The sequence below is a fragment of the Schistocerca piceifrons genome, chromosome X (assembly GCF_021461385.2).
Source record: "Schistocerca piceifrons isolate TAMUIC-IGC-003096 chromosome X, iqSchPice1.1, whole genome shotgun sequence".
In the NCBI taxonomy this organism is placed as follows: domain Eukaryota; kingdom Metazoa; phylum Arthropoda; class Insecta; order Orthoptera; family Acrididae; genus Schistocerca; species Schistocerca piceifrons.
This window is the reverse complement of record NC_060149.1, coordinates 439,159,669-439,184,653: the sequence shown is the minus strand read 5'-3', so window position 1 is coordinate 439,184,653 and position 24,985 is coordinate 439,159,669. Positions and strand designations below refer to the sequence as shown.

At 40.3% G+C, this 24,985-nt stretch overlaps 1 protein-coding gene across 2 annotated transcripts in view; it reads right to left on the bottom strand.

Annotated features, from left to right (window-relative positions):
* Positions 1-24,985, bottom strand: part of LOC124721337 (glycine dehydrogenase (decarboxylating), mitochondrial) — a 308,726-nt gene that overhangs the window by 208,321 nt on the left and 75,420 nt on the right. For both annotated transcript variants that reach the window (XM_047246255.1, XM_047246254.1), the window contains exon 2: positions 11,648-11,726. In XM_047246255.1, coding sequence (XP_047102211.1) covers positions 11,648-11,714 — 67 coding nt within the window. In that variant the 5' untranslated portion in view covers positions 11,715-11,726. The remainder of the gene's footprint in view (positions 1-11,647; positions 11,727-24,985) is intronic.

Below are 24,985 nucleotides of genomic sequence, written 5' to 3'. Positions count from 1 at the left end.
TGGATCCAGATACAGGAGGAGAATTTTCAGTTTCATAGGTGAATTCAGTAGAATATTTGGAACTCTGGACGAAGTAGATGCTTCATATAACAACACACACAAGTTTCTGTAATACAAGAAACGTTGATTGGGCTAATCACAAGGCAGACTATATAGCGATGAATGAGAAAAACGGCATCGTAAATCCGATACATGTAGTAAAATAATTAAGGTTAACTCAAGACGATATTAGAAATGTACGATTCCTTGTACCCTTATCAAAAGCATATGGACACATGCTTCTGCAAATGATAGATTTGGATGTCTTTGTGTCAGATAATCTATTATTATGCCATTTGTCATTATGATTCTACTAGCAGAAAACAATGAGTTCAATTTATATAGAATGTTATGACTCCCAACCACAACAATAGATGGTACAAGGAAATAAATTTTTATACAGCCGGAGAAAGAGTATTTACTAGGGAGCACATTGTGCTCATGTGGGAGCGATCTAGATGCTTGTAAAACAATAAACTGGTAGCCAAGATGGCAGGAATTCCTTTTATTCCATGATTACCGGTTTCGGCGAAACTACAGCCGCCATCATAGGATCTTAGGACACATACAGGTTACAACATCAAGGCAAACAACGGTGCTATTAATAGTTGCCTATAACACGCAGGCCATACAAAATTGTCGTAAGTAGCACATAGGCGTCCAAGAGAGATGACATTATACAAGTTAAGTGTCTCCATCACATACAAGTTGCTGTAATACAAACAACGTTGAAATGGCTGAATCACAAGGCAGACTATATAGCGACGAATGTGAAAAACGGCATCGTGAATCCGATACATAGAGTAAAATAATTAAGGTTAATTCAACACGATATTATAAATGTACGATTGTATGTCATGGAGACACTTAACATTTATAATGTCATCTCCCTTGGACGCCTATGTGCTGCAATTTTGTAAGGCCTGCGTGTTATAGGCAACTGTTAATATCACCATTGTTTGCCTTGATGTTGTAACCTGTATGTGTCCTAAGATCCGACGATGGCGGCTTTAGACTCGCCGAAACCGATAATCATGGAATAAAAAGAATTCCTGCGATCTTGGCTATCAGTTTATTGTTTTAAAAGAGTATTTACTATTAAATGGTTCTAAGAAGTTGTATACTACTCTCAGCAAATCCACTGAAATGTAAAGGGACTGTTATGAGAACAAAAATATGTAAACAAACCTTTACAATATTGTCCATGTCTGACCAGGGCGAATGTGAATTCCAATTTTTGTAAACCTGGAGTTATTCCAAAAAAATAGGTCTGAAAGTTTGTGGACACAGCGTAGTGATGACCAATTGCTATACATAAGCCCAAAGAAGGAAGTGTGAACCTCTTGTTTGAAGAACAGGCTTCCAGGGATAGACACTGGATTTTTTTAGTGTTTCACAAAAACTTCAAAGGTTATGGATCACATGAGCATAGCCATTCAAATAGAATAATACAGAAGCAACATTCTCCCTAGTATCAAAATGGAAATCGACTGTTGTGAGGAATTGGAGAGAAAGTTAAACGTATTAGAGGTACCGTTAGAATTATCATTAACACATGTTGTGACTAGGTTACATGACCTACGAGTAGCTGGAAAAAAACTAGAGCATGTAGGGCAGTTGACTGATAAACAGCAAAGGGAAATGGAACACGAGAGAAGAGTCCAGCGCTACCCTACACTACTTGCATAGGCTTAATCTTAGCTGCAGTGATAGTTGTATGTTGCTGTTGCTCACATTGCCCGTAATCTAGATACATAAGTTGTTTTGCAGATTGTTTTGGCTGCAGGAATTGTTGCCAGTCAATACGTGTAAGACTGCTGTAGTTAATCCACCCAAGTCTACTCGACTGACGGCAGATGACGTCATACTCGACTGACGGCAGATGACGTCAGCTACGAGAGATACCCTCATGAAGAAGTTAAAGTGTAGTTAATGAAAAGAAGGTAGAAAAGAAATATGGATATAATGTAACTACGCTATAAGAACCATCATGTAAAAACACATGTATTTGAAAATTTAAAGGAATTAATGACACACTATATAAATGCTCATGAATTATTTTATGTGGGGAGGTGTCATGGCTGTCAAATTATAAAACGTAGGAAGTGGCATGGCTGAAAAGTAAAGGAGAGATATATTTTTAAGAGTAATGTTTAAGACAGACTTGTTGACAACCTGCTGAGGAAATGGCAGTGCTGTAATGGCTAGACGAGGTCAACGACCTTGGGCACCAAGGTGACACTGACACTGACCATAATGTTCGAGAATGCTCTGGAAGAATCTTTAAGAAGTCTCTCTGAAGAGTCAGGGAAAAAGTCTATGGGGAAAATCCGCACAAAACTCCCTAAAAAAAACAGTACATAGATGGCAAGTGCAGGGCACAAGACGGTAATTACGAGGAAGCATCTAGGAGCAGCATTACACTTGATCCTCTGAGTCACTGTAGAGTGACATTTCGATGCTGCCGTAAAAAAAGAAACTACGAGGAGACTGTACACATTCGAGGTAGGACAACTGAATTCCCGATATATTTCCAGAAAAAGTTATTGAGTTTTCTGCCTGTTAGAAAAAGAATAAGCTCTGTAGCTTTTGTCTGTAGTAGTAGCAATGATTACTGTTGATATTTTCTATGGGCCAGAATATAAAGAGGAATAAGCACTGTCTTGCACTTGTCTCCTATTGTGGTTAAAGTAATTGACTGTGTATTGTCAGAACGGTTTACAAGCAGAGCACTCAGCTCTGATAGTGAAAGATAGAGCTCAGGAAGTAGGGGTTGCTGGAAAGAACGAACAGAGTTGTCGGGTGTACTCATTGATTTGAAAAGATATAAAGTCACTGTAAGGCACCTCTCCAAATAAGGTTCATGTATTGGGAAATAAATTCTTAAACTGAACTCTTAAATGTTTGCACCCTTATTCCCTTCCTACGAATCTAACTTCTTCTCTCTGTTCCAAAATCGCCTGTGCTGAGGATCTTCTCCCTCTCCCTCCATTGAAGGTAACGTAACAGATCTCAGCCCACAATGCTGTCAACGTCCTGATTGTGCCACGCAGGCCACACCTTCGTTCAAGGCTGGTGGTAGGATCTGGGCCAGAATACGACAACATTTATGTCAGTGAACATTCAGACCCCTCTGGACACCATGTTACTGTTGGTTCGTTTCCTACAGTAAGTTCCGTAGGGATTGAGCTTAGGAGTGGCATTACCAGAAAGATTAGTTTCTCGCAGGGCGATGCAGATTGAAGGATAGAATGAAAGTAGCAGTTGTAGCTCAGGGATGCGGCAATAGTACCCATTACAGTTCCACTGTAAAATTGCTCTAGGGGTAGCCTGGCATGGAGGGGGTTTACTAAAGAGGTCATAATAGAGAATCAGACCATAGAGCTGTCAATCACCATCTGTATTCATAAAACGTCCAGGAGCATAGGTTATTGGTCAGGTAAAATAGAGGAATATAGGACTGCCAGAATAACCTCAATCTTTGATTTCTTTGTCTACTTCTCTTTCGAACTCCTAGAGGTTTTTGAGATTTGAAAAGATAGCGTGACACTTATTGAACTATATGCAAAAAAGGAAATTAGTTACAAACTACGGCGTGCACACACTTTATTCAACATGTAAACGTCGCTACAGATATTTGGATTTAGGTTATGTTCGATATGCCTGCCATCATTGGCAATGATGTGACGCAGACGAATAGCGAAATTCTGCATGACCCGCCATAGTGTTGGAACATCGATGCTGTCGATAACCCCCTGAATGGGTGTTTTCAGCTCAGCAATGGTTTTGGGTTTTTTTCTGTACACCTTGTATTCAATAGAGCCCCACAAAAAGGAGTCACATGTGTTCAGATCCGGAGAATATGGCTGTCAACTGAGGCCCATGCCAGTGGCCTGTGGGTACCCCGCAGTCAGAATGTGGCCCACAAAATGCTCCTCCAAGACATCGAACACTCTCTTGCTTTGATGGGGTTCAACTCCATTGTGCATCTTGTCGAAATCAGGGTCACTTTGGATAATTGGGATGAAATAATCTTCCAAAACCTTCACATAACATTCGATAGTCACCGTGCCATCAAGGAATATTCCACTGATTATTCTGTGACTGGACACTGCACACCACAGTCACTCATTGTCGATCGCGAAATGCGAATTCTCAGTCCCCAAACGCGCCAGTTTTTCTTTTTGACGAACTCATCCAAATGAAAGTGGGCTTTGTCGCTAACCCAAACCATGCATGCGCATACTAATTCTCATCATGCCCCGCGGCCAACCGTACAGTTTAACGTCCTAATGCAAACCGTTCAGAAGTTACGACAACTTTATTTTATATCGTTCAGTAATTGACATCCTGTCTGTACGATTTAAGATAGGGTACAGAAGAAGAGCAAGCAGCTCTGTGTTCCACACTCTGTGGTTCCTTAGTCGCTGTCTGGTATTGGGCTGTGTGTCTGCACGGTGCCGGCAGGGGTCCCCAGAGGGCAGGGGGCCCTTCTACCAGGCGATGCTAGGGGAGAGGAAAGCTTCTCGGACTAGGTATGAGGATGAGGGATCGGGCTCCCCCTCATGTAAAAGGGGTTTAGTAGCAGTGTGCAGAATGGTTGATATCTGAATGGGTAGCAAGGCTTTTTCCACGGTTTTACGCGAAACTGGTCGTAATGACTAAGTGCAGACGTTCATATTACTTCTTAGTTTCAAGAACGATAACTGACTGAAGGTCTTGTATTCTTGGGTGTCAGTTATATTTTGCAAATGGAGCACACCAGTGGGTGGGAATAATACTGGTCCTGAAAGTTTAAGTTTCAGAATCAACACACAGTGTTTTGTCATGGTGGGTATTTTCATAATTACCACAGGTGGGTTCGTTAGGACGTAGAGACGACATGTGATTATGCACGGATAACCATTGGGATGTAGGGCTTGGCATCGCAGTGGTAAACTTTACTCTTCACCTTTGTGGAAGTGTGGTTCCCTCAAAAATTATAATATTTTTTGTTTGGTAAACCCATTGTCCTTCAGTACCTTTCTGATGTGACGGATGAACTGCACCCGTTGGCATTCCAAGTTGGCACATAGCAGTCCGATTGTAACAACATGTCCTGGTGAAAGAATGCCCTATGTTTTGTTTAAGCCAGTATGGAGATTGAAAGGGAAAGAAAGAAAGAAACGTTTATGAAAAGAAGGCTCAAGACAACAGTTTGTTGTCTTGAATAGGAGGTATGTGTTACATTGTGTCTTTTGAAACGCTGCCACCTCTCCAAACTTATTTTTAAGGTCTCGCCATGCAGTCAAGTGCAGACTAGGTTTTGTGGTGAATAGAGTTCTCTGTCAACTCTGTTGTCGCCCTCCCCTCTCCGCACCCATGGTGCAGTCAAGGGTGGGAATACTAAAAAAATGGTTCAAATGGCTCTGAGCACTATGCGACTTAACTTCTGAGGTCATCAGTCGCCTAGAACTTAGAACTAATTAAACCTAACAAAGCTAAGGACATCACACATATCCATGCCCGAGGCAGGATTCGAACCTGCGACCGTAGCGGTCGCTCGGCTCCAGACTGTAGCGCCTAGAACCGCTCGGCCACTCTGGCCGGCAGTGGGAATATTGTAAGGTCACTGGTTAGTTGGTTAGGTAGATAGTTAGTTACATGTTCCATAGATCATTTGAACGATTTTTTTTACAAGATATGTATTCTTGATTACTGTTAACATTAGTGAGCAATTTTTTTAACCCTACTCATGCAATTACACTTTAAGAAACGTTTTTTCACACACAGGCTTCCAATTCGTCCATGGAATAAAGGGAGCTGCGCAGAAGAAATTATGTTAGGTTAGATCTAAAACTTGCTTTGCTACCTGTCAGACGTTTTATGTTAGTGGGCAAATAATCAACATTTTTGTTGCTGTATACTGTATGTCTTTCTGAGCCACTGACAGCTTTAATAATGGATAATAAGGGTAGTTTTTCGCTCTAGTGTTGTAGGTACAGACATCATTGTTCTTCCCAAATTGTGGTGGATTATTTACGACGAATTTCATTAGTGAATATATGCATTGTCATGGCACAGGTAAAATGTCTAGCTTATTGAAGAGGTTCCCACATGATGTCCATGCGAGAACAACACTTATTATTCTTAGTGCTCGCCTTTGTGGAATTAGTACTTTCTTTACAAGCTTTTTATTACCCCAGAAAATTACTTCATAAGACATTATTTAGTGGAAATACACAAAATATGTCATTCGGTTAATTCATCTGTTTTCAAGACTAGCAATTACACAAAGGGGGAAAACAACTGAACTTAATTGTTTGAGGAGCTAAGTAATATGCATCTTACAGCTCAAGTTTTCACCCAGAAATTTTCACCATTCCACTTCAGTTACCGATTCCTGTTCATGTGCTACATCAGCTGTTGGCATGATTGTTTTTTGTGGAAAACTGAGAAGTGCGTGTGTTTTTTTTTCAAAATTAAGTGAGAGTCCATTTTCAGAGACTCACTTAATAATTCTTTGAATAACATAATTAAAAATCCCTTCTGTGGCTTTCTCTCTAATGGGATTTATTATGACACTAGAATCATCAGCAAAAGTACCAGTTCTGCTTGTCAAATATTAAGTGTAAGGGCATTCAAGAATATAAGAAATAGAAGAGGACACAAAATTGAACACTGTCTCGGACACCCTTTTTGAGTTCTCCCCAGTCACTATTTTTTTTTACCCTTCCAATATTTTTGGAATAATTCAGCACAAGTTTTTACATTCTGTTTGTTAAGTATGATTCAAATCAGCTGTATGTAAAACCATCACTTCCATAAAATTTGTTTATATATGAGTGTAACATGGTCTACAGAACCAAATGCCTTTGAAAAAAATCACAAAAAATACCAGCTGGCGATATTTTATTGTTTAAGGCTTGCATCATAGCGAGAGTTCCGATCTGAAGAAACTTCCAGCAAAAAGAATGAAGGTTCCAATTTGGGTAAGGACCAAATAAGTTAAGAACGGTGGGAAGTGATGTTAGGGCACATGAGAATATGCCAAGACAAGACATAGGTGACAACCAGTTTGTTCAGAAATTGCATAACAGCAAAACAGAAAAGAAGGAATACTGCAATGACTCAGGGCCCATGAGGGTTGGTGGTGTGATAATGGGAGTACATATGTAAAACAGAATTTCTACAGGCACATTTTCCAACAAAGTATCAACTGAAGTAGTATATGTGGATGAAATGCAGTATACAAATTTTAGAGCAAGAGCTAAAAGAAATGTTGACAAAGAGGAAACAAGGACACATTTTTTAGATATTACTAGCTTTCATGAGGAAATCGTGTTTGAACGACAAATAACCTTTGCAAAAGAACTCTTTTCTTAAAATGAAAGGTTATTTCAAATCATTTTTTGATTATAAAAATTAATTTTGCATATGCTTTGAATTATATTTGGCTTCAACACGATTTTAATCCTATTTCCAATTAAATACAAAGATCAGTTAGCATTTTGGGGTTGGCATATTTCCTCATATTGAAGCATGAGGTGACATATCTGGCATTTGGAAACTACTTCCCATGTTTGCAGTATACCTATCACAACCCTCAATGTACAACTTTGAAGTTTTCAAGTAAAATATTTGACAGATACTGTTCATAATACACAGACGAGTTACGGTATCTGTTTAGAGTTCTGAGAGAGATTATAGCTGCAGTAGACATAGCTAACCCTTTCCAGTACTGAATATTCAGTTATTGATACTGTATTTAATGCAAGTTTGCACAATCAGCTATTTTACAAATAACAATGCTGTTACGTATGCATACAGCGTATAGCGCAAATCAGTTGCCTATTTCCAATTCATTATAATATGACCAAAGAAAAAGTTATGACCATTCCACTGGAATCTCAGCATTTTAGAAAAAATTGCCACATTTGCAATGTTGGCTCATGATTTCACAGGTGCGATGAACCGTCCTGCGTCAATCAGCAGAAAGATGTCATAAAGGAAGAAGCCGTTCTCAGCCTGAAGTACAGACACCTTTACACAACAAGATGTGTTGAATAAATTGCTCTTGTTCGTAATTGATGTCTTTCCCTGTTCTGAAATCATGTTGCAGGTATGACTCTGGGGCTGCATCAAAGAAGATATCAAACGGAGAGATTTCGCTCGTAAGTTCTTACTAGCAGAAGAGTACGGATCGTGGTGCTTCTGTGGGGTGCTTGTGTTAACCCCCAAAATTTAGTCGCTGCCTTTATGAAGTACAATCAGATATTGAAAACCGACTGAAGCGAAATGCATCTGACAAAATATATCTTCATATCTTTAGTGGCATTTCGGAAGCTTCCTCTAACAATGCGTTTGTGGGAGTTGATTTCATGGCTCCAAGAGTAAGACGGATCACCCTATAATGGAGTTCGTTCAAGTTTATATACAGTATATTTCGGTACGTTGCCGTATACCACGGACGAGCAACCGGCGGCCCGCGATTTGTTTCAAGCCGGTTCGCGGAAGAAAGTCTTGGGCGAGAGGGAGGCGCTCGCGTTGTACTCCCCCTAGGACGCATTTTTGGTATTTCAGCCGACACTCGGGTCGTCTAGGGTTTGCAGCTTGTGTATACGAATATAATGCTAAGTTCAAGCGATCGAGAGTTTTAACCTTTTTAAAATGAACAAAGAAATGATAGATTAATTTATTTAGTGATAAAGAAACAACCCATGCCTATGTGATTAGTTATCAAAAATATTTTCGGACAAATAATGAAAAATAAAAACGCTTGCTAATAGTGTTTGTGAATATTAACACACTAAATTTCAAACACTGGAATGACCTACCTGTGACCAAAAATCCCAAAGGTATTCCTAATTGCTTGTCGACTGAGATTACCTACCTCAATGCCGTATTTCCTTCTGTTCTCATATTAGCATTACTAAATATCCCTTGTCCGTTGTGAACGTAATAGAAACTGCAACTGTTGAAACTGCAGGTTCTTTATAATAAATTAGCTGCAACCAGCTGCTTTTATAGGTATTTATTTGTCCACTATGACATTTAAAGATGCCTGGCATCCCATCTCCAGATGTTTGCTTTTATTTACATGTTGTGAACATTGTTTCTTTACTAACGTCGTTGCAACTTTGCAACGGAAGTTTTGACGGCAGCTGTTTATGACGTCTAAATGACGTATAAATGAATACGAACATCTGAAAATGCGTGAAAATAAAAATCAATGAAATATCAAAAATGCGTGATATGAGGCTTAATTTGCTGGCGTGGCGTATTGGGGTGCCATTCATATCTGTTCTTTAGCACATAAACATTTACGTTACTGACGCTAGTTTTGATTTTATGCGCTAGGAGCGGTGCTGTTGCATCATGTGACTAGGCGTTCTTCGAACTTAATTACGTACGTGATCAGGCCCACAGTTCACCAGAGGTTACCTATGGCTGCCGTATACGATACTTCCATAGTCAAAGGCAGAGCAGATCAAAAGTATAGTCGGTTCCATTCCCCACCAGACCCTGGCAACTGTTCTCAATACACGGTCCCGTGACATTAATCAGATGAACGGCAATAAGCACTCGCAGATGGCAGCACTAGCAGTGGAATGTGTATAACGCGTGTGGTTATTAACCCGAGAGGTCAGGGGGAAAATTAGACGATGAACAGTTCTCCAATTCCTCCATGTGGATATCAGTATCGTCGACTATAAAAACATAATCAGCAAGGGAGAGTGCTCGCCGATAAAATAGTACTGCTGCCACTTTCTTCTATTTCAAACGACTTTTTGCGTGATGGTTTTCCTCATTTGCTTGAGTTGGTTGCGTGGGTTGAGAGGACGGTTTAGTAGACATCTGATGGTGCGCGGGGGTATGCGTTGACGGCTTCTGAATGGTTTCCAGGTCTAAGTGAAGCTTTTCCTGCAACTGGTAAACTGAAAAGTGCAGCTACTCGGACTTCATCTGTGGTCTGGGTTTGTGTGGAGGCATCACACTTGGCAACTGGCTTCTTAAGGTCCGATGCAAAAGAAGTAGTAAACTCCTGAGGTTGCGTAGCTTTAAAAACTTTTTTTGTTTCACCATAGTGTATGCGTAACTCCAGAATTTTCCTTTCCTTGTTATAAATCCCGCACTCCCTCCTCCATACTGGACGATCCCCAGAGCAGTATATAAATTTCGGAGGACGCGTACGAGAACCATCAGATTCGTAAGATGTGCCTCCACAATTTCCACATGTAGCCCTCTCGTTATATGCTATTGTGGTATGTGGAAATCTTATACATTTGAAGTATGGCATTGCGTTGGGAACAAACAGTCGAACCTTAAGACGGATGTAGACTGCAAGAATAGTTTCAGGTAATTCCGGAGAGTTGAAGGTTAGAAGAAATGTTGCAGTATTTTCCCAGTGTGTCATTGACTCCTCATACAGTTCAGCATTTCTGTTACACCCAAGTTTTTCCATTCTTCACGTATCTCCTCAGGGTCCATCTCCATTATATCGGAGTAGATAATCACGCCATCGCAGAATTTAAGGAAGGTATACAACTCAGCCACAACGGGGTAATCACCTAAGGCCGTACATCCAAGAAGCTTAGATACATGGTGTGACGTAGCAGTTTCAACTAAAAGTGATCCAATACAAAATCGTTTAACACTTTCTAAGGATCCACAATATCCTCCAATGATTTGTGAATATATGAAGGGGACACCCTCAAAGATTCCCTCTGTTCTCTTGATTCTGAGACTACTTCTCAGGCAGACTGGCCAACCGAGCTCTTTTTGCTAAGTAGGTGTTAGGTACTACCTGACGGCACACTCGTTCTGTCAGTGATATGACGTTTTAGATGGAAAACAAGAAAGGAAAAATTATAGTGACAAACAAGCTACAGACCTTGCGCGGATTGTCACTATGCCCAACTATGTATTTGCAAACATAGCTCATATTTTTATAGAGCGAGCCAATTACTGCAATTCTGATATTAAGTTTTGTTTCAGCATTTTTGCTTTCAGTCCCAATTTATACCTTTCCTCTACCGTGTCATCTCTCCATTTGGTTGATGTTCATAGTCATACCAAAGATTTCACTGGTGTTGCCTAAATGGAGCAATTGAGGGGTCGGTAAGAATACGGACATGAAAGACACACATAAGTATACAAAATGGTTCAAATGGCTCTGAGCACTATGGGACTTAACTTCTGAGGTCATCAGTCCCGTAGAACTTAAAACTACTTAAACCTAACTAACCTAAGGACATCACACACATCCATGCCCACGGCAGGATTCGAACCTGCGACCGTAGCGGTCGCGCGGTTCCACACTGTAGCGCCTGGAACCTCTCGGCCCATCCGGCCGGCCATATGTATAGAAAAATCGATAATGTGGACCACTAGAAAGCAGCCATATATTACTGAAAGGTTGACAAAAATATACACGTGGATCCTCATATAACATATTATACTAAAGGAAAGCACATGATTTGTGACAACACGAACTGTAACCTTATTCTTTAAACTCAATTTTCATTGTGAAATGTCAAATACATTTCGTGGGATTTAACAGAAATTAGACGAAGCTGAAAGATACTTTCTTCTTAATATTTAAATGATTTCATAATTTATCACTTACTTGTTGGATCATCAATATCTAGGTCCTTATTCAGTCGGATGTTCTGGGGCACTGCATCATTGGTCATATCATCCAGCGACTGAAAATTTGAATTAACTTTCGTAAGAAACTGTACAAAGAGTACCATATATAAGAAAATGGAAGTAAGCATTATTTACATTTTATTATTCGTCTATCACATTTCTTATTTTGGATGGCTCTCTGTTATTCATGCGCAACTGTGTTTGTAAATAGAAAATAACAGACACCATGTTGAAGACTTGGTATGTACTTCCTCTGAAATAATGAAAAAGCCTCTACATACTTTAGATGATTGGAAAGCCGAAACTTCAATCTAAGTTTATTAGTCATGGACTATCTGCACATATCTGATCATTATTTTAATTATTATGTTACTAATAAATTTTTGTTTGTGAAGTTATTACATTTACATTGTTGCCATGATATTTTAATGTAATATTTATGTTGAGGAAGGAGCAACTGAAAACAGCCACTTCTACTAACCAAGGGAATAGAAAACAGTGCCTGAATACACTTGTACATAGACTTTAAATAAAATGAAAACTGTGTTTTCAAGTTTTCACCACGTCGTTGACCGCCCCGCAAGATGAACATATGTGCCTGAAATGAAGCGTGTAGCACGGATTACCTATATGGCAATACACAAATAATTAATATTAAGGAAATGTACATTTTAGTATCACCACATATTTAACATGGATGGAGGGTCACAAATAAACCAGCTATCTAACAAAAGTAACGCTACGCCGATTCGAAAGCAGAGGTATCAGACAGTAACGTTAGGAGAACGTATTGGCCACTGAAGCGGCGGTACCTGTCGGTCTTCGAAGAACACTTTTACTTCCCACACCGGTTGTATCTGAGCATTGTCCTGCTGAAATGTGACATGCAGAGTTGCTTCAAGGAGACGCAGTTTTGCTGGTTTTAAGATCCTCGTGACATAGTGGTTGATGTCCTTACTGCCGTCAACTAGTAGGAGCCGAGGTTGCATGTTGAATTCCACAGCGCAGGAAACTATTACACTTGAGTTTTTTCCAGAAGCCGCTCACCAGTGTAAGCAGTTCTTTTGTGGTCACCATTGTAGCGTTAACAAGTATACGATAGTCTCCGTAGAATAGGTTGAAGCATGAGTCGTCCGAAAACATTGCATTTGCCCCCAAGCACATCATCGATGGTGTTGACGTTCTGGTTGCAACACGAAGCGTTTGTGGTTTCTAGACAAAGGAAGGTCAGAAGATAACACGCGTGCCACCGTTGTAGACAGTAGGAGTCAGTGTCGGAGCTTGATACATACAGGTTCACATTCATTCCAATGCTTCAGTGTCGAGCCACCACTGAACGAAGCTACACAGTTCAGTACGGGCAAGCTGGCAACGTGGTTGTCATACCGTGTAGTGAACTACGTGGTTAAGGATCGATGTACGACCCTATTTTACCCACGTGTTCCACATACGTGTCACGTCGCAGCAGAGTGTCTCGTAACAGCTGAAATGTTCAAGTTATGAGAAATCTAATGCTTGAAGCTTTGTTGAGATCAATTGTCCATTATGACCCCCAGTGTGGCATACTGGCAACTGCTTTCATGGATTCACTTCGACTTTTGTGGTCACCATTGTAGCGTTAACAAGTATACGATAGTCTCCGTAGAATAGGTTGAAGCATGAGTCGTCCGAAAACATTGCATTTGCCCCCAAGCACATCATCGATGGTGTTGACGTTCTGGTTGCAGCACGAAGCGTTTGTGGTTTCTAGACAAAGGAAGGTCAGAAGATAACACGCGTGCCACCGTTGTAGACAGTAGGAGTCAGTGTCGGAGCTTTGGTACATACAGGTTCACATTCATTCCAATGCTTCAGTGTCGAGCCACCACTGAACGAAGCTACACAGTTCAGTACGGGCAAGCTGGCAACGTGGTTGTCATACCGTGTAGTGAACTACGTGGTTAAGGATCGATGTACGACCCTATTTTACCCACGTGTTCCACATACGTGTCACGTCGCAGCAGAGTGTCTCGTAACAGCTGAAATGTTCAAGTTATGAGAAATCTAATGCTTGAAGCTTTGTTGAGATCAATTGTCCATTATGACCCCCAGTGTGGCATACTGGCAACTGCTTTCATGGATTCACTTCGACGGTTCTTCAATAGTTCAACTTCGCGTAATCGGACATTACCCTTTCACGTAATACAGGCTACTGCTGGTCTAGTACACCCCATCAGTGTGAGTCTCAGGTACTTACTGGTGGTTCAATGGTCTGCACTTCTTCCGAGCTTAGTTACATTTGCCTCAATCTTTCTGAGAGTTCCAGTTTTTAGAAATTAGTCTACAATCGGTGTTCGGAAAACATAATTTACAATTAAATGAAACGACGAAAGATTTTAAAAGAAAATTTAGTTTACAATCATTTTCCTTGCTTTACTCTTTTTAGAGTCTTCATAGAAATTTAAAGAATTGTCGTTTCTATGGGACCTACACCAAATGAGTACTAACAGGACATACGGAATCTATGCAAAGAACTGTAGCATTAATAGTCACAGGTTTGTTCGACACATGGGAGAGAGCCACGGGGATGCTTCAAAAACTGCACTGGCAGACACTTTAAGATAGAAGCAAACTACTCTGAGAAAGATTTCTTATGAAGCTTCAAGAACTAGGAAACTCAGTCGACGTAAAAAAAAGGGGGGGAAGGGGGAGGGTGACACACACACACACACACACACACACACACACACACATACACTCTAAAGTGTCCTACATGGTTGGCCTTGTGAGTAACAGTGCGTGAGTTGTTACTAATTATGGTGCTTGAAACGCCTCGCAGACTCCCCACGACATGCATCATGTGTGAGGCGCCTGGGCATTTGTAGCGTATCATTTGAATAATCATTATCTAGAGCTACTTGATTGACAACGCGAGCCCGCTAATTTTGGGTTACGGATATCGCTGAAATTTCGCAGAGATGTCCATAATCGAAAATAAAATTCGACATATATTTTGAGTTTGGCTCTATATTTGTTAACATCGACATAGAAACTTTTTGTGTTACTTAGTACATAGACTATAAACAATTGAAGTGTGGCACAGTGGTGAATGGGTCACGCTCCGTGTTTGTGGGCTTGGGTTCTACTTACCGATTCTGATAAAAATCAGTAATTTTACGTAGTAATATATATAATATTATTTTTTTCATTTGGAACAAAACATGAATATTAATGAACATCGCAGTTTTATTTCATTAGCAGTTAAGATTCACTTAATTTCATAGTTATATGTTATAACAACCTGAATTCACGTAACATACTAAAACTAATACTTAAGAAAATTAACATCAATTAGCTCATACGTTAAGCATTCAGTAAGCGCTCTAACATGTGAAAATATCTGAAACGTGAAGCTTTGCTGCATGAAGTTCTGTAAAACACTGAATTTTATTAGAAGTTCTTCCACGTCATATAGCTATTGATAATGAAGTAGTGAGCGGTTTGCAGCAAAAGTTTTTCTTAGTTTTGGGTGGCGGACTTTAAGCCGGGACGGCATATCCTCATCACGGCAATTCAATCACTGGCTCTCGACGGGGCCCTCTCACCACCTGGCCATAGTCATTACAACTTACACAACACTATAAACGTGTATATCGATTTCCTTAAATACTATGGGGCGTTTAGCCATAATTTCAAAATTGTGTCGGTTTTTATCCTCACTGACTAAAACTGTGAGAATTTTTTTTGGAAATCAGTGAGTCACCACTTGTTGCTTCCCTTGTTAAGACAGGCCACGGAGTGGGTAGTGCCTGTTCAAGTCATGGTACTGCCGCCTCTTACACTACGCTTGGCTTCGAAAGACAGTTAACTCCTGCCCACTAACTGATAATTCACGTTTTCCGACTAACATGGTGGACGTGGACACATTGTACTGTCTCCTATTATTTTCTCTATTGTTTTCTTGTTCTTTTAAGTTGACATTAGCTTATATTCAAGTAAGCTATCTTGGTTAGGTATCGTATGGACGAAGCGGACACTACGTCCTTGAGCCAATGTTGCAATCACGACGCGCCGACCACTTGTTAATTCAGCATCTGCTGCCGGTGGGAGCTGTAGCCAGCTTGAAGCCCCAGGCCATGTCCTATGTGGGCGACAGAAGCGACCGACAGCGCGCGACAGCTTCAGGCGACAAAATACAACCGCAGGTATAGTTATAGAAGTGTCCTACATGAGCTACATTGGTGTCGCTGCCTGTCTCCCGCTGCAACTGGCGACGTTTGAATTCAAACGTGTTTGAATCTTGTCGCTTGTAGCGGGTGCGACAGCGGTAGCCATAGTTCAAACTGTACAGGGTTTTGTGAGACAGCAGACAACATGTCGACTGATTTCGCCGAAATTTTAATAGCAGAAGTTAGTAAGAGGCGCTGTTTATGGGATATAAGAGAGAAAAGCTACTACAATAGAGTCATATGTGACCAAGAATGGGCGGCTGTGGCCAATTCAGTGGGCTCAACAAGTAAGCGTTGGTTTATTTTTTTTCTTTTGCATGTGCGAATATTCATATTTATGTCATTACGATACCCAAAAAAGTTGGTTTCATTGTTTATGATCGTATATCAATTACAAGTTCATCTCATTGGAGTTATTTCTTTTCTTTTCTGATTCCGTTCTACAGTTGTTAAAAAGTGATTAAATATGTATGAGATTTTTTAAATATTTGATTAGAACTACTGTTTCAGACGCGTTTTCCATTATGATACTTAGTAATGTACATTGGCGTCTGTGATGAAGGTAGAAATTACGCACTTGAACCACTTAAATTTTCTATATTTTATTTACACAATAGAAGTAAAAATAGACTTTAGGGATTTATTTATCATTAAAATAAAGCTTTCCTGAATATGCGCTTCAGTTTTGACTTTTTTAACGATATGTCTGCTGTATATGAGGTGTGCAAACGTAGACATTGCGCTGAATATCAGATTTTTTTCATCTTTACAAATCCTTGACTCGAAAGATTTTCCTTTTTTTCATGGCATCTGCCGTACGTTTGCTTTTATTTTTCTGTATTTTGTAAATACAATGTAAGGACTGGAATAGAAGGTTGTCTGTTCTTAAATATCCCTGAACATTCTGGTGTAATTTGCCGTTCATTAACTATTGAATATCATTTTATTTTTTCGACAGTGTGAAGAAGACTGTAATTATGCTACTTAATATTAGAATGGTATGTTCAGCAGGGATGTTTTGAAATCCAAGTAATATCCAGTAACTTGCCTAATGTGTGGCAGCTTGTGTTGTTCTGATTATAAATTTTGAAGCTATTATGTGTGTGTAAGGCCTGAATACTGTTCTGTTAGGTGACTCAGGTTATGTACTGTATTAATATAATTAAGAAGCCAAAGAATTAGCTGACTACTTTACAGTGGTCTTAAAAATTAAGTGGTATATAATTTGTAGAATAACAAGTTTCACTTTCATCTTATTCTCTATCATTTTTGCTCAAGTGGAAAACTGATGACATTTTCCTTTCATTTTGGCCAATGGTTCCAGGTATACTGTAATTGTTTTACACACAATACAATGAAAAATATAAATCCACAGTCACAAAGATAACTTATTACATATTTGATTATCTGGTTTCAGAAGGCGAAGCCAAAAACAAATGGAAATCCCTGAGAGACGGTTTCCGAAGAGAACTGAAGAAGAAACCAATAACATCATCAGGTGATGCAGCTAATGCATGGAGTAGCAAGTGGTGTTATTTCCAGGCGTTGATGTTTCTTAAGGACATAATGACACCAAGAGAGCCTGGAACAAATGTGGCACTTGAATGTCAACAATCACTGTCATCAAATGGTGACAGTGACACTGAAGTGCCAGAAACTGATCTTGGTGAAAGTAAAGTCTTTGATGGCCACGTTGATTGTGTTCTGACTAAGGAGTTCCTGCCCAGTACAGAAGACCCTAACTCTATGGTTGCCACATCACCACCTCAGCCGTCACTGACAGGGTCAGCAGAGAGAAGACAATCTGCTAGTTTTGAGAGAGAACTACTTGAAATGGAAGCGAAAAAGATCAAAATTTTGAAGTCACAAGCCAAATGTGAGGACAGAAAGTTTTGTTGTCATTGGTGCCTTATTTTAAGCAAATTGAACCACTATAAAAACTAGAAGTAATGGGGCAAATAAGTGATGTACTGAGAAGCAACATCTTGTACCTGCCATTCTGATTTAAGTGATTCAAGGCTGTGGATAGTAACTACCAGTACAGTTTTTATTAGTGACATGTATCTGCTTTTAAATTGAGTAATTAATTTATACCACTTACCATAATGGTCTTTTTGTTTGAATTTTCATAGATTTGTACAAGCTCCTATTAGAAAGCATCCTCAGAATTTTGTTATGTGCTGTTGAAACAACGAGACACAGATCAAGATTTATATAACTTAGGTTCAAGTAGTGCAGTACATTGTGGATAGATTAAATCTGTTAAGTAAACTGATCTGCAGGGAGACCATGTTGTGATGTGGCAAAAAGGTTGTGGGAATTTGTACATGAGTATATTGGGATGAATGTTTATACATTTCATGAGCAATGAATGTTTTTGTACTGAGGCCAGATATTTGTACTAGAGGATTGCTGTTTTATGTAACAGGATCAGGGAATATGCCACATTTTGGATAGTGTTTGAAACGTAGTAGGTTTGTTGGTCTGCAGTGAGACAAACAGGTGGTGGTTTTCTGTCATTCATCATGTTCCATAGATTACATCAGGGAGGAGAACCTTCAGGAATGTGGAGCAAATCAAGATATACACTGTTGTTGTTACATGCACTGTCTATACAAGGATCTTTATTCCATTTCTTATTTCTGGGCTCTGTGTTTATAGCCACTGGATTACACTGAGCTTTTCTCTCCCCACAAGATACTTTAGTGCCAGGAGTTATCCAGTGTTTATCTTTCTGTTCAGTATTGCCCTTGTTTTATTGTTAAAAAACGAGATTGGAGTTGTTCCTGGAATATATTTAAGAAGCAGTTAAAGTTACCATTAACATGCTTTATAAATTTCCCCGCTACATTATTTACATAACTTCTCTCTACGGTGATAGTCATTGTTAATGGTACTGCGATATAACAGTTTTGGTATGTGGTGTTTAAAGCTTTCCCGGCGTACTGATTGTTCCATAAAAACACGGGAGAACTGCCAAATATCAGTAACGTCCTGCCACGATATTTCGGCGCAGAGTCTTCTGGCCATCTTCAGGTGAATACCACTGTAGTAGTACTACCACTGTAGTAGTACTACTACTGTAGTAGCACTACTACAGTGGTACTCACCTGAAGATGGCCAGAAGACTCTGCGCCGAAATATCGTGGCAGGACGTTACAGATATTTGGCAGCTCTCCCGCGTTTTTATGGAACAGTTTTGGTATGATCAGTGCCTAACTGGCCAGTAAATTTTATTGATAACATTTGAATATCATGGTCAGATAAATGATTGACTATAGGTTTCACAGCTAAATAGCTATATGTTGTTGGATTTGAAACCAAATCGTCAGTAGCTGTTTCACAGTCTCATTCAATCATCATACAGAATGACGCTGTGGAAAATAATACAAAGATGCACGTGAACATTCTCATGAATTCAAAGCACTAACCGTTTTCTTCATTGATAATATGTTTGTGAAGATATATATTTATGCACTAGTTAGTAATGAAAAAATGTATTTAAATGTTTATTCCAAATTTCCATTTTGTACACTATTAAAATAATTACAAAACTCATTTCTGGTATTTGTTGCCTCTCGACGTGAAGAATTTAACCTCACTCTTGAGTCAGTGACTGTGTTAAATGTGGGGTCAACACCTTCTTTGTCAATAATAATAATAATAATAATAATAATAATATGCAGAATAGTTGTTGCTTTCACAATGGGTATTGCATTGTCCACATCCGTTTCTATTGGTTTTAACAAGATTCTCCATTTTGAGGAGAGAATTCCAAATGAGCATTCAACAACTCTCCCTGCTCTTGAAAGCCTTTCATTAAAGACTGCCTTTTCAGCAGGTAAATTTCTTCCTGGGTATGGCCTCATTAAGTATGATGTCAGTGGAAACACTATCTCCAACAAACACGTGTGGTACTTTCATGTTCGAATTTGGCAGGAATGATTCCCCAGGCAAAATTATTTCATTTGATTCAATTTTCCTACGGAATACTGTATTACTGAATACTCCACCCCCACCACTGTCTCTTCCATATGCACCAACATCAATTACAGCAAATCTATGTTTGGCATCCCTTACTGACAGCAGAACTATAGAAAAGTAATTTTTACAATTGAAATATTGACTTCCCGAATTAGGGGGGCTGCTAATTCTGATGTGTTTCCCATCTATACTATCAATGCAATTTCGAAACTGCCATTTATCCAGAAAGTCCTTTGCAGTACTGGCAAAATACTCTTCTATTGATTGTGGCATATGTAATGGTTGGAAATATAACCACAGAGCTCATGAGACTTCCTTCACAATATTTGCCACTGCTGTTTCGCCAACCCTGAAGGAATAGGAGAGCTGGCGAAATGATACTCCCGTTGCATAATACCTGAAGGAAGAATGAATTTTTGTCTTTATACAGTTTTTGCTTTGTAAAAGTAGTATGTCTTAAATTGGAACAGGTAATCTATAATAATAGCTTTCTCTACAGACCCTTATTTCCTGTTATCAAAAGGGTAATAAACTAGTATCATAAAGAGAAGAAGATGGGTAACTGGTGAGGTACACCACACAACAAATAAATTGAAAATGTATTAAGACCTCTCCAAGCGAAGAAACGCTGATGCATATTATACGTTGTACAGAATAAAAGACAGATGACTGCAGTTTCAGCAGAGAAACAAAAACGTTATTCATTAACATGGCAGTAGACAAAGGAGATAATTACTCAAAAAGACTTTCATTCCTTTATAAATGAAAAGGGAAAAAGTAATAAAAAGGGCAGAAGATAGCACTAGTGATGTAGATCTTATAGAAATAGCAAGCACCTTTAACAGATACACTCCTGGAAATTGAAATAAGAACACCGTGAATTCATTGTCCCAGGAAGGGGAAACTTTATTGACACATTCCTGGGGTCAGATACATCACATGATCACACTGACAGAACCACAGGCACATAGACACAGGCAACAGAGCATGCACAATGTCGGCACTAGTACAGTGTATATCCACCTTTTGCAGCAATGCAGGCTGCTATTCTCCCATGGAGACGATCGTAGAGATGCTGGATGTAGTCCTGTGGAACGGCTTGCCATGCCATTTCCACCTGGCACCTCAGTTGGACCAGCGTTCGTGCTGGACGTGCAGACCGCGTGAGACGACGTTTCATCCAGTCCCAAACATGCTCAATGGGGGACAGATCCGGAGATCTTGCTGGCCAGGGTAGTTGACTTACACCTTCTAGAGCACGTTGGGTGGCACGGGATACATGCGGACGTGCATTGTCCTGTTGGAACAGGAAGTTCCCTTGCCGATCTAGGAATGGTAGAACGATGGGTTCGATGACGGTTTGGATGTACCGTGCACTATTCAGTGTCCCCTCGACGAACACCAGTGGTGTATGGCCAGTGTAGGAGATCGCTCCCCACACCATGATGCCGGGTGTTGGCCCTGTGTGCCTCGGTCATATGCAGTCCTGATTGTGGCGCTCACCTGCACGGCGCCAAACACGCATACGACCATCATTGGCACCAAGGCAGAAGCGACTCTCATCGCTGAAGACGACACGTCTCCATTCGTCCCTCCATTCACGCCTGTCGCGACACCACTGGAGGCGGGCTGCACGATGTTGGGGCGTGAGCGGAAGACGGCCTAACGGTGTGCGGGACCGTAGCCCAGCTTCATGGAGACGGTTGCGAATGGTCCTCGCCGATACCCCAGGAGCAACAGTGTCCCTAATTTGCTGGGAAGTGGCGGTGCGGTCCCCTACGGCACTGCGTAGGATCCTACTGTCTTGGCGTGCATCCGTGCGTCGCTGCGGTCCGGTCCCAGGTCGACGGGCACGTGCACCTTCCGCCGACCACTGGCGACAACATCGATGTACTGTGGAGACCTCACGCCCCACGTGTTGAGCAATTCGGCGGTACGTCCACCCGGCCTCCCGCATGCCCACTATACGCCCTCGCTCAAAGTCCGTCAACTGCACATACGGTTCACGTCCACGCCGTCGCGGCATGCTACCAGTGTTAAAGACTGCGATAGAGCTCCGTATGCCACGGCAAACTGGCTGACACTGACGGCGGCGGTGCACAAATGCTGCGCAGCTAGCGCCATTCGACGGCCAACACCGCGGTTCCTGGTGTGTCCGCTGTGCCGTGCGTGTGATCATTGCTTGTACAGCCCTCTCGCAGTGTCCGGAGCAAGTATAGTGGGTCTGACACACCGGTGTCAATGTGTTCTTTTTTCCATTTCCAGGAGTGTATTTTATAACTGCAGCAGATGATGTTATAAAGCAAAGGGAAAGGAAGTACTACTAACTATTGAATGTGTAAACTAGTACTAGTACAAAACTATCATTTTAAAATCAATGTGTGTATGTAGTGCTCAAAACTAAAAAAGTGGAATGTGTATATTAATGTCAATTAACACAACTAAAGAAATAAAAAGCACATTTTTTTATGAATTGTTATAGATAAGCATTTGACATGGGGAAGGACATATGTACTATGAAAAAAGATAAACACACAATGGAAATTTCTGGATGGAATAATACATAAAATAAAAGAAGGGAACCACTTATCTATAGATGGCTGGATTATAGACACATACAAGGTAAAAAAAAACAGTCTATGCCCCACACCTTAGTCATCTGTAGGTGAATGGTTGCCTTTCTTTATTTCATGTAAGGCGAAGACCCAGAGTTTCACGTACAGAACAGTATACATTGTGTATGATAAAGTTCTCAGGACAATGTACAGTGGACCCGTATTCCCACATCTGTCCTAGTCAGTTCACATATGAGGAAGTGTACAAGGTACATGCTTACAAATATTTAAAACTCAGTGGGGTGTGTATACACAAAAATCAGAATATTTGTGCAATGAGAGTAAGTGATAAACTACTCCTACATAAAAATGTAGACCCATAACTACATAAGAGGAAAGGAAAATTATTACATAACACAGCAAAATCTCAAACTGACAGCGACTTTTCCAGATTAAGCAGGCAAAAGGTTTTTTTTATTAAGCTATCAAATCAATCAAGGAAGAAAAAGATTGAATTTTTTAACTGATTTAAATTTTATGCTGTGATAGAAGATGTGGAGTAACCTCATAAGTGCCTGTAAAAAATAATCCTCTTTTCTTCATTACATATAAATTGTAAAGTAACATGGTAAAGGCAGTCAGAACAGAGATGTTCGTTCTCGCTTCCCACGCCCGGGTTCCCGGGTTCGATTCCCGGCGGGGTCAGGGATTTTCTCTGCCTCGTGATGGCTGGGTGTTGTGTGCTGTCCTTAGGTTAGTTAGGTTTAAGTAGTTCTAAGTTCTAGGGGACTGATGGCCATAGATGTTAAGTCCCATAGTGCTCAGAGCCAAACAGAGATGTTCATCAGTCTTAATCTGTGCACCTATAAACTTGTGTAAGACATCCTATACTCTCAACAGAAAATTGTAAGCTAGCGTCCACAGGCAAAGAATAAATAATCGTTTATGACAGTCACACTAGCAAAGAATAGTTTGGTACTTTGCACTGAGAATTTATCAAATATGTAATCATTTTGCCATCAATTCTTAGAACATTCTTTATTGTCGACGTTAATTTACACATAATCTCCGCTAGCACTGATTTGAAAGAAGTAAATTAGTAAAAAAACGCAAAACAAAAATAGAGTGCTACACAGCTCATGTTACATTTTGAAAGCACATACTAGTATATGGTAGTAACTTAACTTAGTGCAATTATCAGCCTTTCTTCCATGCTTATTGGCCGCTGAAAGTTGGTGGTTGTATGCGAAATACACACCTTTAAACCACTCACGAGATAATCGAAGGTATGTATGTTCATTCTCGTATATTCAAAAAATGTGTTTGGTGATCGCCGTAACTCACGATACAAATGATGGAATTCGCTGTGGTGACTCCTCGTTTTGTAGATTTCATGTACAGCGCTCCTTCGACGTCTTAATTTCCTAATTTTCAGTTAATTTTTCTGCTGTACTCGGAGCTTGCGGTAGTTTGTCGCTCGCTCATAGGACTGTAGCAAGAATGTCGCGATCCCGCTGTCGCGCGCTGTCGGTCGCTTCTTGTCGCTCACGTAGGACACGGCCTTAGGTCCTCCCATACTGTCCCATTTGCATCTGGTGCGCGGCAAAAGCAAGGAAGACTACTGTTCAAAAAAATCATCCCGACTTACGAATTAAGCTATTTAGAAAAACCGCTGAAAACCTAAATTAGATTGGTCGGACGGGGACTGGCATCCCTATTCTCTCGAATGTGTCTTCAGTGTCTTACCGCTGCGCCACATCATTATGTGGGGAAGGAAGGCTGTGAACTCTAATTTTTCTAATTCTTCCATCACAGTCATTTTGCAAGATTTGGGAGGAAATAATATGTTGCCTTAGTTCGTGGTGCTTACGCCTCTAATTTTTTAACAGTATACCCCTCCAGTCTGCGAAACGTGTCTCCTGCAGAGAGTGTGTAACATCCTTCTGACACTCTCGTATTTGCTGTACGCATCAGTCAGGAAACGCGCCGCTCTTGTTTAGATTTCTCTACCCTCCTATTAATCCTACCTGGTAAGGATCCCAAACTGCCGAGTTTCCTAAAGAAACCGTCAGACGAGCGTTTTGTATGCTACCTTTTTTTTTTTTTTTTTTTAGTTGTATTACATTTCGATTAGATTCCTCCAGTGAATCTCAAGCTGACGTATGTCTTTACCACAACTACTTCTATTTGGTCGTATAAACAAGCATTTTCGGTTTTATGTATAGAACAACACTGCATGACAAAAAATTGATACACCCAGAAGACATGGTCAGACGTCAATGTAAGTACGTGTATGTACACACCATCAGCAGTTATGTAAGGGATTAAAGCTGCAATTTTCTGTGACAGGTAGAATGGCCCCCAGATTTCATTACTGTGGTTCAACTTCAGTGTGGTTCGTGTTTCGTGGGTTTCGGATTTAATGTGGTTTGGGCTTAGTGTTGTTGGGAGTTTAGTGTTGTTACCAGATCTGATAGGGAGCATAAGAGGACTGTACAGCGTCAGATGTTGGGCGATCACTATGAAGGATGTAGAAATGCTGCATACTCGTCTGAGACAGCGTTATCA